The sequence below is a fragment of the Protopterus annectens genome, chromosome 8.part0 (genome assembly GCF_019279795.1).
Source record: "Protopterus annectens isolate FY-2018-M chromosome 8.part0, PAN1.0, whole genome shotgun sequence".
NCBI classification, from domain to species: domain Eukaryota; kingdom Metazoa; phylum Chordata; order Ceratodontiformes; family Protopteridae; genus Protopterus; species Protopterus annectens.
In genome coordinates, this window is record NC_056741.1 from 235,327,691 (window position 1) to 235,342,213 (window position 14,523).

General features: G+C 43.3%; 1 protein-coding gene across 1 annotated transcript in view; it reads left to right on the top strand.

The window, feature by feature from the left end:
- Positions 1-14,523, top strand: part of LOC122808203 (hyaluronan mediated motility receptor-like) — a 240,742-nt gene that overhangs the window by 97,888 nt on the left and 128,331 nt on the right. The window contains exon 5 of the mRNA XM_044079172.1: positions 10,928-11,087. Within this exon, the coding sequence (XP_043935107.1) occupies positions 10,928-11,087 (160 nt within the window). The remainder of the gene's footprint in view (positions 1-10,927; positions 11,088-14,523) is intronic.

A 14,523-nucleotide genomic window follows, 5' to 3' on the forward strand; every position in this document is an offset into this window, starting at 1 on the left:
ATCCTACCTAGTTTGGCTTTGTTAAGGGCAGATTCTAGTCTCTAAACATGGTTGATTTCTTTGAAATAGTCACCAAGGCCATTGATCTAGGGAAGGTGGTCCACACAGCCTACCTGACTCTAAAGCCTTCGACACACCACTGGCATTATAGATAAGCTCACCAGCTTAAATATAAACCCTATGTCACTAGATGGGTTGCAAACTGTTCAAGGACAGAACCCACATGGTTAGAATTGCCGATTTAAGGTCAGACTCCAAACCAGTTACAAGTGGCATCCCAATGTTGCTCAGTGCTGGGACCTCTTGTTCCGTATATATTTTTTTCAAGGTACAGGCCAACACAGAAGGACTGTGGGTTGATCAAGTTCAAGAGATGACTGCAAACTGGGCACCATAATCAACTCCAGTTGACAAGCATCCTCCAAAGGGCCTCATAGAAACAGACAACTGGTGCCAGAGCCATGGCCTCAAGCTAAACGCCAAAAGTGTATAGTCATCCCTTTGGCAAAACAGTGCCCACAAATTACCACATAGGTGATAATCCATTAAGTACAGAAGAAGCCATTAGGGACCTGGGGACCTAAGGTGATAGCAATCTTCATTTGACAAACACGTACAAAGTGGTTAGAAAAACATTTTATATAGCCCACCTAATCATGAAGGGATTCACATCTAGATCAGGGGAGGCAGTCATCGCCTCTTTACTCATCCCTCATCAGGCCCATAATTGAGTACAATGCCCCTTTTGGGGGTGTACCTTACCAGACACCTGCAGCAACTGGAAAGACCCCAAAAGTACCTCACCAAGAGGATCAAAGGGCTCAAACAGATGCCATATGCTGCCCGGTTAAAGAAACTCCAGCTCTACTCAGTGGCATACCGCCTGCTCAGAGGCGATCTGTGCCTGACGTATAAAGCCATGTCCAACCCGGAATTAATGGACATGCTGCACCTCAGAAAATCCAAATCCCATCGAGCTACGAGAGACTTGAACCTCAGCACTGAAATAAATAGGACATGCTGGAGGGACAGATTCATAACCCAGAGGCTCCCCTTACTCTGGAATAAAATCCCAGTCCAGGTTAGGCAGAGTCCCTCATTGACTCTCTTCAAGAGGAATCTTGATGAGTGGATGGGAGATCGTAGGTTTACCCCCGGGTATCACTTCTGTGTCACTGTTAGACAGAGGCACAGTATACTAACCTCAAAAAAAGGCATAGCAAAATTAATTTAAAATTGGTGGCGAAAGCCAAACACACACTGGCTAGGCTTATAAATGCCCTAGGGCAGATAGAATAGTATGAACCTATGAACCTATGTCCCAGGCAGCTCCATCAGGCCACTAAAGCAGGAAGGGTGGTAGGTGAGCTCCTCTTGCTGTGTCGTATCTGGCTTCTGTGGTTCAGAAGCCTCCTTTATCTAAAAAGCCTGCTTTCCTTTCTCCTTTTGGCTCTCCCTTTGCCTTCCAACTACATATCTCGCACCCCTACTGGTCCCACTTCCTCCTAGCCCATTTCTCTTATCCAGATCTCTAAAATCACTCATTCCTAATAATATCAATGAGGATTATACCTGATCCAGTCCATTTTACATTCCTATGTGAAATTAATCCTATGTATAACCAACAGCATGATCTTTCCCCTATATAACTTCTATGTCATTTTTTCATCTTGTAAATGTTATTTGTACTCTCTTTTTTTTGTAACTTACTTTTATTTTGTATCTATTTGAACATGTACTTTGAGCTATTTTTGTTTTGTTTGGAGCTTTTCTCCTTGGGCCTCTACTGAAAACGGATATGTATCCAGCTAGACTAGCCTGGTTAACAAATGTAAAATAAATAAATAATAAATAAAATAAATTTCCAAACCATTTTCTTTTGTTATGTGTCACATGGGAAGAATCTTCCATCACCTGTTAGGGCACATTCCACCAGAGCTGTGTCTTCCTCTGGTGCTTTTTTAAGGGCTTTAGACACCTGTTCTATCCTGGAAGCAGCTACCCAGTCTTCTGTTCATACCCTCACGAAACGTTATAAGTTGTATGGCATTTCCAGGTTTAGAGCTGGTTTTGCTATGGCTATTTTGCATGGGTTTGTGGAGAATTTTACTGCTCCTCTGCCTAATTCTTCTTCTGCATGAGCTTTGGTATTCTTCCTCATGTTATGAATACTGCAACGTATCTATAGAAGGACACAGGATAGTTGTGTAAAATCTTACCATAACCATAGATGTCCTGCTCTTCTATATGTTGCAGTATTACTCCCCCCCCCCCCCGCCTTCCCCCTGATGCTGGCCTGGCTTCTGGTGGTGTGTTTTCTCACCTAAGGTCAGGCTGGTACTTTTTTTGTGGCATTCAGTTCTGAGATCTGGTACGTGCCAACATCCACTTTATACCTGATGCCACTTTATGGCCAACGTAGGATTTGTTCTCGGTGCGACCTTGCATGTACCTTACAATAGCACTAGGCTTTTGTATACTGGCTGGACGTATAAGTCAGCCAGCAGCAGACTCCCTCAAGTTATGAATACCGCAACATATAGAAGAGAACAACAGCTATGGTTATGGTAAGGTTTTGCACAACTATTCGATCTTAAACATATTTTTATGTCCCAGGCAGCTTCGTCAGGCCACTAAAGCAGGAAGGGTGGTAGGTGAGCTCCTCTTGCTATGTCGTATCAGGCATCTGTGGTTCAGAAGCCTCCTTGGTCTAAAAAGCCTGCTTTCCTTTCTCCTTTTGGCTCTCCCTTTGCCTTCCAAACTGGCATCTCATCACCTTGGATTCTTGGGTTCCATTTTTCATAGTGTGGAAGTCTCTCACTTCTTTTTCAGGGATTCCCTAGCTTCCTCTGGAACAACTTCCTCATTTCTCAGAGGCCCCTTGGTCCCTGTTGGACCAGGGAACTATTCAGCCTGTCCCTCCTTCACAAGTAGGAAAGGGATTTTACTTCAGGATGTTCCTGATCCCCTTGAAAGGAGGGTATTTGGAGACCTAATCTGTATCTCTTTTTGCTCAACACTTTTCTCAGGGTTCCTTCTTTTCAGATGCTTACTGTTCAAATCCTGTTTCCTCTTGTACTACCCAAGGCTTTTCTGATGTCCTTGGATCTGAAGGATGTTAACCTTCTTATTCATATTCACCCAGTTTTCAGGAAGTTTTTACATTTCTGTGTTCCTTTCTCTCATTTTTGCCTAGCTCTTTGGACTCTCTACTGCCCCAAGGGTATTCATAAAATGGCTATTTCCTGTGATTGCCTTTTGCAGGCTCCAGGGCATTTATATTTTTCCTTTGTTTAGACAGCCTGCTACTTCACACAACTTCTCCCAGTTGCCTGTTAGAGGATCTGGGGTTCACTATCAACATTCAGAAGTTTTTCCCAACTCCCCCCTCAGGATCATGTGTATCTGAGTTGCAGGATTCAGACAGTGCCAGTGTTGGCCTCTCTTCCACCACCAAAAGTTCTGTCCTTCACAGTTTTCTTTCACTCTCTTCTTCCTGTGTCTACTGTTCCATGTGAGAGAATTTCTTTGAGTTCTGGGATTCGTGGCCTGTTCTATTCCAGTGCTCCCGTTTGCCATCACCAATGCTTCAAACATGGATTGGGGGGCTTCCTTTGGTCACCCCATCAGAAGTCAGACCATACCAATATCAAGGAGATGAGAGCTCTGAATCTGGCCTTTCAGATTTTTCACCCCATGCTCTCTCCAGGCCCTCTGAAGGTTTACATGGATAACACCACAGTGATGTGGTATGTCATCAAGCAGTGGGGCACAAAGTCTTACCTTTCTACAGGTTGTCTCTTCAGGCTTGGGATCTGGTTGTTATGTATCAGTTAACTCTTCAGATGGTGTGGATTCCGTCAGCGAGCAAAGTGGCACACTCTTTGAGTAGGTCCAAAACACAGGCTCACAAATGTATGCTCTGCAGAGGCTTGTTTCTGGACATAGTCCATTGGTGGGGTATTTATCAGATGGATCTTTTTGCCTCCCCTGTTGAGCAGGCAGCCCCATCTTTTCTGTTCCAGAGTTCTATGTCATCTGGCGTGAAAGAAGGATGCAATTTCATTTCCTTGGAAGGAGATGTTTTTCTTCGCCTTCCTTTTCTGCGAAGAGTCCCGCAGGAGATTCACCTGGACTCAAAAATCTTGCTAGTGACTCCCTTTTGGCCAAGACAACACTGGTTCCCACATTTAATGTATCCGGCCAGGAACAAGCACCACAAGTTACCTGACTGGTTGGACTGCCTCACACAGAACAAGGTGTCACTCATCCATTCTCACTTGTCCACTCTTCAGCTAACATTGTGAGTGATAGGGTTTGAATCTCTTTTAGGCACCTGTTTTCTGAGGACATGCTCAGTGCTTTACAGGAGGCAAGAAACCTTGCAATCAGAACATCTAATTTATCGAAATGAAAACAATTTTCTGTCTGGTGCCATACTCTTAACCAGAACCCTTTTTCAATGGAGGTCCCTGTGGTTCTCCTCTATTGTGTGAGTTTGCTCCAGTCTAGCTTGGTCTGTTCTTCTGTAAAGGGCTATCTGTCAGCTTATTTCTGCCTGTCTGCCACTGAGTCCTCCTTTGGGTTCTCAATTTCAAATCAGTTTCTTAAAGGCTTTCTGCATCTTAGGCCCCAAAGGAAGCCTATTCCTCTTCCTTGGGATCTTAATTTTGTTTTTAAAAAATTGACACAGGCTCCTTTTGAGCCTACATGTTCAACAACTTTGCATCATTGCACCTGGAAGACTGTCTTATTGCTTGCTGTTAATTCTGTCCAGAGGGGTTCTGAGCTTTAGCCCCTTATGGCCATCCCTCCTTTTTTTAGTTTTTTGTAGGAACATGGTGTCCCTTCTTATTAATCCTTTTATGGCCAAGTTTGTTAATGAGTTGTCTCTGAATCAGACAGTAAAACTCCCTTCATTTTTTTTCTTCTCCTCAATATGCTAGTGAGAAGGTCCTTCACATCTTGGATTTGCATAGACAGCTCAGGTATTATTTGGATAAAAGTAAGGCCATTCGTATATCTGACCAGCTTTTTGTTTCATTTCATCCCAGGACATTGGGTTTGGCTGTTTCTAAGCAAACCTTCTCCTCCTAGAATTTCTAAGGCCATTTCTCTTTGTTGTTCTTTTCATGGCAAGTGTCTGTCTACTTTCATCAGAGCTCACTCCAGTATGGCTGTCACCTTTTGTGGTGCTTTCTTCAAAGAGTTGGACACCGATTCCATCCTTGAAGCTGCTACTTAGTCTTCAGTGCATATCTTTACTAAGCATTATAAATTGGTTGTGGTTTCTAGGGCCAGAGCAGGTTTTGCTAGAGCCATTCTGCATAGGTTCATTGAGGGCTCTTCCCAGCTTTCCACCTCCCACTCCTTTCCTTGAACTTTTGTATTTTCCATATAGTGAAGAATACTGCACCATTGATACAGAAGGATGTAGTACAGTTATGTAAAATCTTAGCATAACAGTAGATTTCCTTCTCTTCACTTTGCAGTATTTGATCCCTTCCTTCTCCCCTGGTTTTAATTTTGGGTTTTGTCTGGTTTCCCTCCTGGTTGAGGGTCTACCTTTTCCATCTGCATTTTCTTCTTCTGGATATGCATAGCCTTTGTCCTATGGAGACGGTTTTCTTCTGAGGCAATTCATTTCTGGGTAATTGCATTCGTACATCGCCTTCATGCCCTACATCTTGAATGGGGAGCATACGTCTGAAGTACAGCGCACACAAGATGTAAAGGCTTAGGTATACTGGCTGGACATAGGGCTATTCTTTGCAGGAGATCACTAAGGTGAAGAACACCTCAACAGTGAAGAGAAGGACAACTACTGTTATGATAAGATTTTACACAACTGTACTTTCAACTTACATGACTGTACTTTTTCCCCAAACATGTCCCTGAACACTGCATTAAGTGAAGTATTTTCAGTGAGACTGAAGTTGGATAACTCTAAGCTGTAATGCCATTGCTGTCCTGTAATTTGTCAGGAGTAACTCTAGAGGAAGGCTGGGACTGCTGTAGAATTGAGCATTGCATTATTGCTGAATAAAACAAAGACTGAAGCATTTATGAGATGTTCATCGTGCATACAGCTGCAGTCATAACAGATGGGTTTTCCTGCCGATCGCAGGCGGAGTCCTCGATGACGAATTCCAAAGTCTAGGTCAGCGTCGGTTATGCGTCGCTTCCTCCTGATATCAGTGCAACAGGGTATAAAAGAATCCAGCTGGCGCCATTTTCTTCAGTCTTTCTTGCCGCGCGGTGCGAAGCAGAAGCAGTTCGCAAGTGCCGGTTAGCCAGCTGCGAGATTGAATATTTTTCAACGAAGTCTTCTTGGCTTCAGTACCCCGTTGGGGAAAATTTTCTTACCTCAGACCGATGTCGAACAAAGTTAATAATTGCATTTCATGTAGAGGAAGCAAATACCACATAAGGATTTTCATTCCCTCACAAATTTCTTGTCTGGGAGGCCCAATGAACCACGACGTCTCCTCGGCCTGTGTCGTTTTACATGCTACATTCAACAGGCGCACTATTAAGCATCGGTGAGGAGTTCGCCCCAACACTATTTTGGCAAAAAATTTAATTACATTATGTAAGTCGGATACTCCGACTCCAGTTTTTAATTAAAAAGGCATAAAGATAAGGACCAACACTCACAGTCGCGACTTCGACACCACTTAAAACCCGACTACAGGTAGATTCGGTTCTCAGTGAAAACTTCTCCGCAGCCCCTGACTACCTTCTGTGCCAGTGTGAAACTCAGAGTTTAGATAGACCTGCACCGCCTCTCAAAGGTGTCTACAGGCCTACTCTTCTTTTTCCATCAAGGCTTTCTTGAAATTCTAAATCAGCCGTGCACTAAAGACCAAGCTCCGCGGGGCCTTCTCAAAGGCCCATGCACAAAAGCAGATGCTCAAAATGGCTGAGGGATTTGATTACTCTTATTAGGGTTCTCAACTCCCAGGACCAAAGACCAAGGTGGGAAGATCCCCCTCCTCGATGAGCCTCCCATTATTTCAGAACTGTTCACAGACCAGGAACATTCTTACTCCCCTTTTGAAGAAGATTCTGATGCAGAGTATTCCTCTGTCTCCCCTGAGGATTACTCTTTTGGGGGAAGCCACATACTTGAGGAACACTTCAGTCAAGCCTGGCAGGTATTGCAGTTTCCCTGACTCACCCAATACCTATACAAAAGCCATCACCCCAGAAACTATATCACAATTTCTTTATCACAGTTTGAGAAGCAAAATGTCACAACCTGAACAAAACAAGTGGGCAAAACTACCTGTATGGTGTTTTGATGCTTTGGGGGGCCATATGCTGCTGTAGTTACAGGATCAAAAGGCAAAATCAATGCAAACAGTAAAAGATTTCCTGGGTACAATCAGCACGTTTCAGTAGAAATTGGCCTTCCAAAGTGGTCAGCCCTTCCTTGGACAGACCCCAAAACCCCGTAGATACAGGCGCCCGGGGGGAGAGGGCAAGAGAGGGAAGTTTCAAGGCAGACAAGAACCAATGACTTTCCCCTTTGCATGCCAAGCAAGGCTCAAATGGCAGCACCTTTAGTGAGAAAACTGGCATTATTAAAGACAAATGGATCCTGGACATTATAGACAGAGGCTACAGATTCCACTTTCACACCCTTCCAAAAATAGAGGTATGCCAAACCTGCCACACAATCAAAGGGCAGAGGCACAAAACCAAATTTCAGATCTCATGGACATGAAAGCTATTCAAGAGGTACCTGTACAAGAACAGGGTCAAGGTTTTTATTCCAGACTATTCCTGGTACCAAGGAAGGGAAAAGATTGGAGACCTATTTTGGACCTCAAAATTCAAGATGCTCACATTACAGCAGCTTCTTCCCATGCTGGCAAAGAGTCTTGGCTGGCAGCCATTGGGAAACAAGAGGCATACCTGCATGTCCCAATCAGACAAGATTGCAGAAGATACCTCAGATTTCTTGCAGGTTCAACCCATTATCAATTCTCTGCATTGCCCTTTGGCTTATCTACTGCGCCCAGGTGTTCTGCAGACTTCAAGGGATACAAATATACCCATATCTGGATGACTGCCTGATCAGCACATAAAACATCTGGCGTTTGTAATAATGTTGTTGAATTCTCTGGGATACACAGTCAAAAAAAGAAATCAAGGCTAATACCCTCTCAAACAATAATTTTCCTGGGTGCCAGCTTGGATACAAACACCCAGATGGCCTACCTCACGCCAGAGAAACAAGGCAAAAACTGGCAACTTTCACCAGGCTGACTGCAAGGAAAATCCTGCAGGCTCTGGGATTCATGGCATCTTGCATCCTACTAATCCCATGTGCAAAGCTGCATATGAGGAAACTTCAATGGTACCTAAAAAACCTATGGTCTCAACACAGCCACAGTTTGGAAACAATAATACCACTAATTCCATGTCTTCAAAAGGAATTTCTGTGGTGGGCTCAAGCATGCCAAAGAAACACAGGTCTCCCATTCTGCAAGCCTCAAGCAAATCAAGTCATCACAACAGATGCCTCGGAATACGCCTGGGGGGCAAATGGTCCCAAAAAGAAAAGCACCTACACATAAATCAAAAGGAAATGCTAGCAGTAATAAATGCTATTATAGCTTTCAAAGACCTACTGCATCCAGGCCAGCTATTGATAAGGACGGACAACACCACAGTAATGTGGTACATAAACAAGCAGGGAGGTACCCATTCCTATGCAGGCAAGCCATGTCTCTTTGGAACATGGCTCTGGAATTACAAATCGAGCAAGCACAGGTACCTGCCGCCAGGCAAGGAAAACACACTGACAGACAACCTAAGCAGAAATATGACAGATCCACAGTTGCATCCTCAAGTTTTCACAAAGATAATCAAAGTATGGGAGAAGGCACAACATAGATCTTGCACTCCCACAGGAAATCACCATTTGGCAAAATTCTGCTCAAGGACCTTTCATCCACAGGCCTGGAAAGTGGACACACTCTCTTTCAGTTGGACAACAATGACAGTTTATGCCTTTCCACCTCCCTCTGCTGCCCAAAGTTCTATTAAAAAACCAGGACAGAGACCAAAGATGATTCTCATTGCTCTAGACTGGCCAAGACAACAAGCCTCTTCTCTACTGAAGCACAACTTCAAACTCTTTCCAATGTCAGCTGAAAACCACTCATCTAGCCATGGAAGATTCCTTAAATTCACAACAGGCCCTACTCTCCAAAGAGGTGCAGGATGTCATTTTGGAGGTAGAAGGCCTTCTTTAGAAAGCCTACTCTGCAAAATGGAAAGGGTTTTGTGCCTGGAATGAGAAAAAGGGTCAGAATCCTGGAATATTGAATTTACCTCAAATATTACAGTACCTAGCTGAGATGCTAAGCAGTGGACTTTCATTCTCCTCCATCAAAATCCATGCCTCAGACATTTCTGCAGAATACAACACTGATCCTCCTTTATTCTCTCACCCCTCTTTAGACCAGTCCCTCAGAGGAGGAATAAAATATAAAACCCCAAAAAACAACCAGTACCTGCTTGGGACCTCAATTTCATTCTAGAAAAACCCCCTCCTTTTTGGCTTTGAGCTGCTGCTTCCAACAACTGCTTTATCTGGAGTCTGGAAAACAGCCTTTCTCCTGGCAATCACCTCAGCTCCAAGCCCTCATGGCTGTGCAGCCTTTATCATTTTCCATCAGGACAGAGTTGCCTTGAACCAATCCGTCCTTTAGCAAAAGGTGTATCCAGTGTAGCCTTGAATCAGGCTATCCACTTACCTACCTTTTACCCTAATCCTCAAAACAAAGGGGAAAGACTACTACATTCCTTGGACATTCACAGACAGCTGCATTATTATTTGGACAGAACAAAGCCTTTCAGAAAATCAGTGTAACTCTTTGTGTCCTATGCAGGCCAGAGCCTCAGAGCCTATTTCCAAACAGACAGTCTCAAAGTGGATAGCCCACTGCATAATGCTCTTTGTTACTCTTTTTTTCATAAACTGTACCTGCAGGCATCAGATCTCACTCCACAAGGGCCACAGCTACCTCTGCAGCTTTCCTCAGGGGTTCCTACCAAAGATATTTTGGAAGCAGCCACTTGGATTGCATACACACCTTCTGCAAGCACTATCACCTACCATTATACTCCAAATCTAGAGCAGGCTTTGCCACTGCAGTCTTGCAGGGCATCCTGGCTCCCCCTAGTTCCACCTAGTGCCTACCACCCCTTTTTTAGCTTTGGGATTTTACCCATCTGTTATGACTGCAGCTGTATGCACGGATGAACATAGCACGATACAGTTTTGTACCTACCATAAATGTAGATGTTGGTGCATGCACGCTTTGATCCCTCCTTCCCCTCTTGGGACAGGCCTAACGGCTAACACCTCCTCATACAACCTGATTGGGGTATTCTTTTACAGTGTATTTGCTTGCAACTACTGTTTTTTTTTTTGATTATATTGCATTGCATTATTACATAATTTTATGTATTGCCTTCCTTCTGGCGGCACCTGACATCTGGGGCAAGAAAAACTGAAGAAAATGGCGTCGGCTGGATCTTTTATACCCTGTCGCACTGGCGTCAGGGAGAGAGCGGCGACAATGACGGAGGAAGCGACAACCCGGACCTAGACTTTGGAATTGACGGCGGAGGACCCGGCAGGAAAATCCATCTGTTATGACTGCAGCTGTATTAGCACTCGAACATCTACATTTATGGTAGGTACAAAACTGTACTTTTTCCATAAACCATACTGTTAATGTGCTGTTTGTAGTGACACATCTTTACTGAAAACGGCAGGGAAGTGGTGAATACAGTCTGACAGTACTGTTTCCAAAAGGCTCATAGATCATGAATGAAGTTTTTTCTTTTTTTTTATTTTACTTTATTCCAGGGAAGTTATACTTAAGACTGTCATTTCTTTTTACAGTCTGAAATTGGACATTGAGGAAATGGAACAGAAGCTGCATGCTGCACAAGAGAGACAGACATCAAGCCAGATGAAGAATGAGGAGCTGCAGGCTACCTTGAGAGAACTTGAGAGTCTGAGAGTGGAAGAGAGGCAAGAGGTGCAGGAAATGAACAGACAGGTATGACTGCTGCAAGGTAGTTCATATAAGATCCTGATGGATATTAAACAAAAAAAAAAAAAAAAAAAAAAAAAAAATGGTAGTGTCAGGTTGCATGTCTCATTGTGGATATTTTCCAACTGATCACAATATGGAATATGTTTTTGACAACATCACATTTCAAACATTTATCATGTTTCAAGTGTTTTAGTATGAATTCATTATACTATAACAATTATGGTTATGCCTTTCATTAATTTGAAAGCGATTCAGTATTTTTAAATTTATTTATTATGTTAAACTATTATATCTCATTGATTTTTAAGATGACACTTTTTATAATGTAACATAAGTGTCACATTAACAAGTATGTTTAAATGCTACATGTTTTAAAGTATATATTATTATTATTGTGACAGATGATTAAAACAACAACATCATTTCCTGTTTCAAGGGTTTAAAACCAGGATGTTGGGAGGCATCCTGGTTTTCTGAAGAAGTTCACGATAAGAATAAAGTGAAAGAAAGCGCTAATATTGATCTGGTTTTGTGGCTACTTTCAGTTTTTTCAACAGTCGCTACCTTTTTTTGTTCAACAAGAGTTTCTTTCGGGTTGCCGAAGTCAGTTCTAGTTTATCCTGATGGATATGCCTTTCATGGCAGCATATGCTTGTTTGGTATAGATATGGTGTTATAAAACAATAAATATCCATTTGCATCATAGGTATGCTTGTGTCATATGGATATGCTACAGTAAGTTAGCAAATTTTATTTGAAGGGACCCTTTGCATTGGGTAATGATTGGGATTTTCACTTCTGCAATCCCTTTCTTAATGCATATTTGTTTCATTATGTAACTTGTTTTGTGTGGGACACAAGCACCTACTGCTGGCACTAGCTTGGAAGTCACATTCTGAGACTAGGGGTACACAATCCCCACACCTCACAGATCCTTTTTAATTTAATGCTTGTACATTTTAGATCTTAATTACAATTTACATCATAGGACAGGTCTCATGTTTTATGCAGAAGAAACAGTAATGTTTTAAGCGTCCTAGTGTTCACCAGATTTCTATCTGGGAACCCACCTGTACTGTCTGTAGGTTCATATGTTGGTACTAGGCTATCGGCCCTAAGGCCTATATAAGCCTAGCCATAACAATTCCCTGGCTATTTCTTCCCACACTATTTACTTCCCTGGACCCCTGTCTAACAGGGTGACTGACATGATCCCAGGGTGAACTTCCTTTCTCCCATCCAGTCATCAAGGTTCCTTTTGAAGAGGGCCAAAGAGGCTCTCTGCTTGATATGTATGGGCAGTCTATTCCAGAGTCTGGGGAGTCTCTGGGTCAGGAACCTATCCCTCCAGCATGTTTTGTTTATTGTGATGACAAGATTTAGATCCCTGGAGCATGTGGCTCTGAGGGATTGGGATTTCTTTAAGTGTAGCATGTCCAACAGCTCTGGGTTTGACATAGCCTTGTATGTTAAGCAGAGATCGCCTCGGAGTAGCCGATATGCGACAGAGTATAGCTGGAGTTTTTTAAGGCGGTCAGCATAGGGCATCTGCTTTAGGCCTGTGATTCTTTTAGTGAGGTATTTCTGCGGCCTTTCCAGTTGTTGCAGATGTCTTGAGAGGTGCATACCAAATGGGGCGTTGTATTCTATAATGGGTCTAATGAGGGATGAGTACAGTGGGACAATGACCTCCTTTTTTCTGGATAAAAAGCCCTTAGTGATGAGGTTTGCCACATAGAAGGATTTCTTGACTGTTGTGGGGCTGTGGTTATTGAAAGTGAGACCACTGTCCACATGTGTCCCTAAGTCTCTTATCACACTTTCGGTGTTTAGTGTACTGCCACCTATGTGATAATTCACAAGTACATGTTTTTCCCAAAGTGGATAACTATACATTTCTTGGCACTGAGCTTGAGCCCATGGCTCTGGCACCAAGCATCTGTTTCTGTAAGGCCCTTTTGTAGAGTATCCACATCATTTGGGGATTCAATAATGGCTCCCAGTTTGCAGTCATCTGTGAACTTTGTTAGCCAGAGTCCCTTAGTGTTGGCCTGTACGTCAGAGAAGTAGATGTCAAAAAAGAGAGGTCCCAGGACTGAACCCTGAGGTACTCCACTTGTCTGGTGCTGGATTTGGAGTCATTTACTTTTACAGTGTGGGTTCTGTCAGTAAGCCGGTTGGCAACCCATCGAGTGACGTAGGGATTAATGCCCAGCTTAGTAAGTTTATTTTGTATAGGAGTACAGATGCTGTTGTTAGTGTGGTTATCTATAAAAGAAGCTGTGAGAAACTTTTGCAGCTCATCCTGTTGCTCAGATGGCAGCAGCCAACAATAACCATTGCAGGAATCAGCAGGAGAGTTCCTCGCATGATCACAAGCAGGAGAAGGACAGAAAAGAGAAGTGGAGGGACATGGCCAGGTGCAAGATAACTCATGACCTTCATTCTTTTGCTGAGTAAGAGCTATTAGTTTTACTGGCACGGGATTGACCTTACTTTTGTTATTGACAGACCAGTTCGAAACTGGCAGGGAAGGTGCTCTCCTGATAACCACCTTTGAAGGCAACTCAAAAGGTTTGAGCACAACTTACCCACGCATGTGTAAGTGGAGGGGGTGCCACCTGATATTGTGAGTTGGACTGTTGAATTCCCCCAGGGTTAGCTTTGTTGTTGAACTTGAACTACTGGTTGCATCTCCTGTCTGTCTCTTTGAGGTACAGCTTTACCAGTTAGAGATTATAGACTGCCCATACCTCCTGTGATTGAAAACACTCAGTCTTCTTGTTTGTAGGAGTCTTCTCCTGTACTGAATAAATTACTGCTGCTTCACTACACAAGCTTGAGAAACCTTCCCTGAACTACAAGATGTCCTTTTTTTCACTTGCTGCAGTATTTATAACCTGAGGGATCTCCCGCCAGAAGGCAACCCGACATTGGCCAATATACAGAAGTCTGTTACTCAAGGATACATGGTACATCACACACAGGCTGCAGTTGAATATAGGCCATAAAAGCGGCATATGCACATACCATCCTCAGTCAAAACCTCATTATGACCATCGGTCTGATTGTTTCAATGATTGCAACTTCAGCTTTTTTCAGATAAGTATCCCACTGGGGAAAATTTTCTTTTTGCTACTGTTTTGGCTATGTCATCCAGGAAAGGCAAGTGCCCATGTAGAAGACAAATTAGGACAGTCATATCTACAGTGTCTCCTTTGCTTATGGCCTAACCATGACTGTAAGTCATGTAGCATTTGCCACTCCTTCGTACCCAAGACCCTTAGAAGCAGGCTCTCTTCTCTTGCTATCTATTTAGAGAACCAGTGGTTTAAGTTGTTAGCTAAGAGTATGGAAGGTACATTGGGGTCTGACTCCGAGCCGGTGTAGCACAAGGACAAGAAACCTCAACCTGCGGTTTCTGCTGTACTTCCACCAT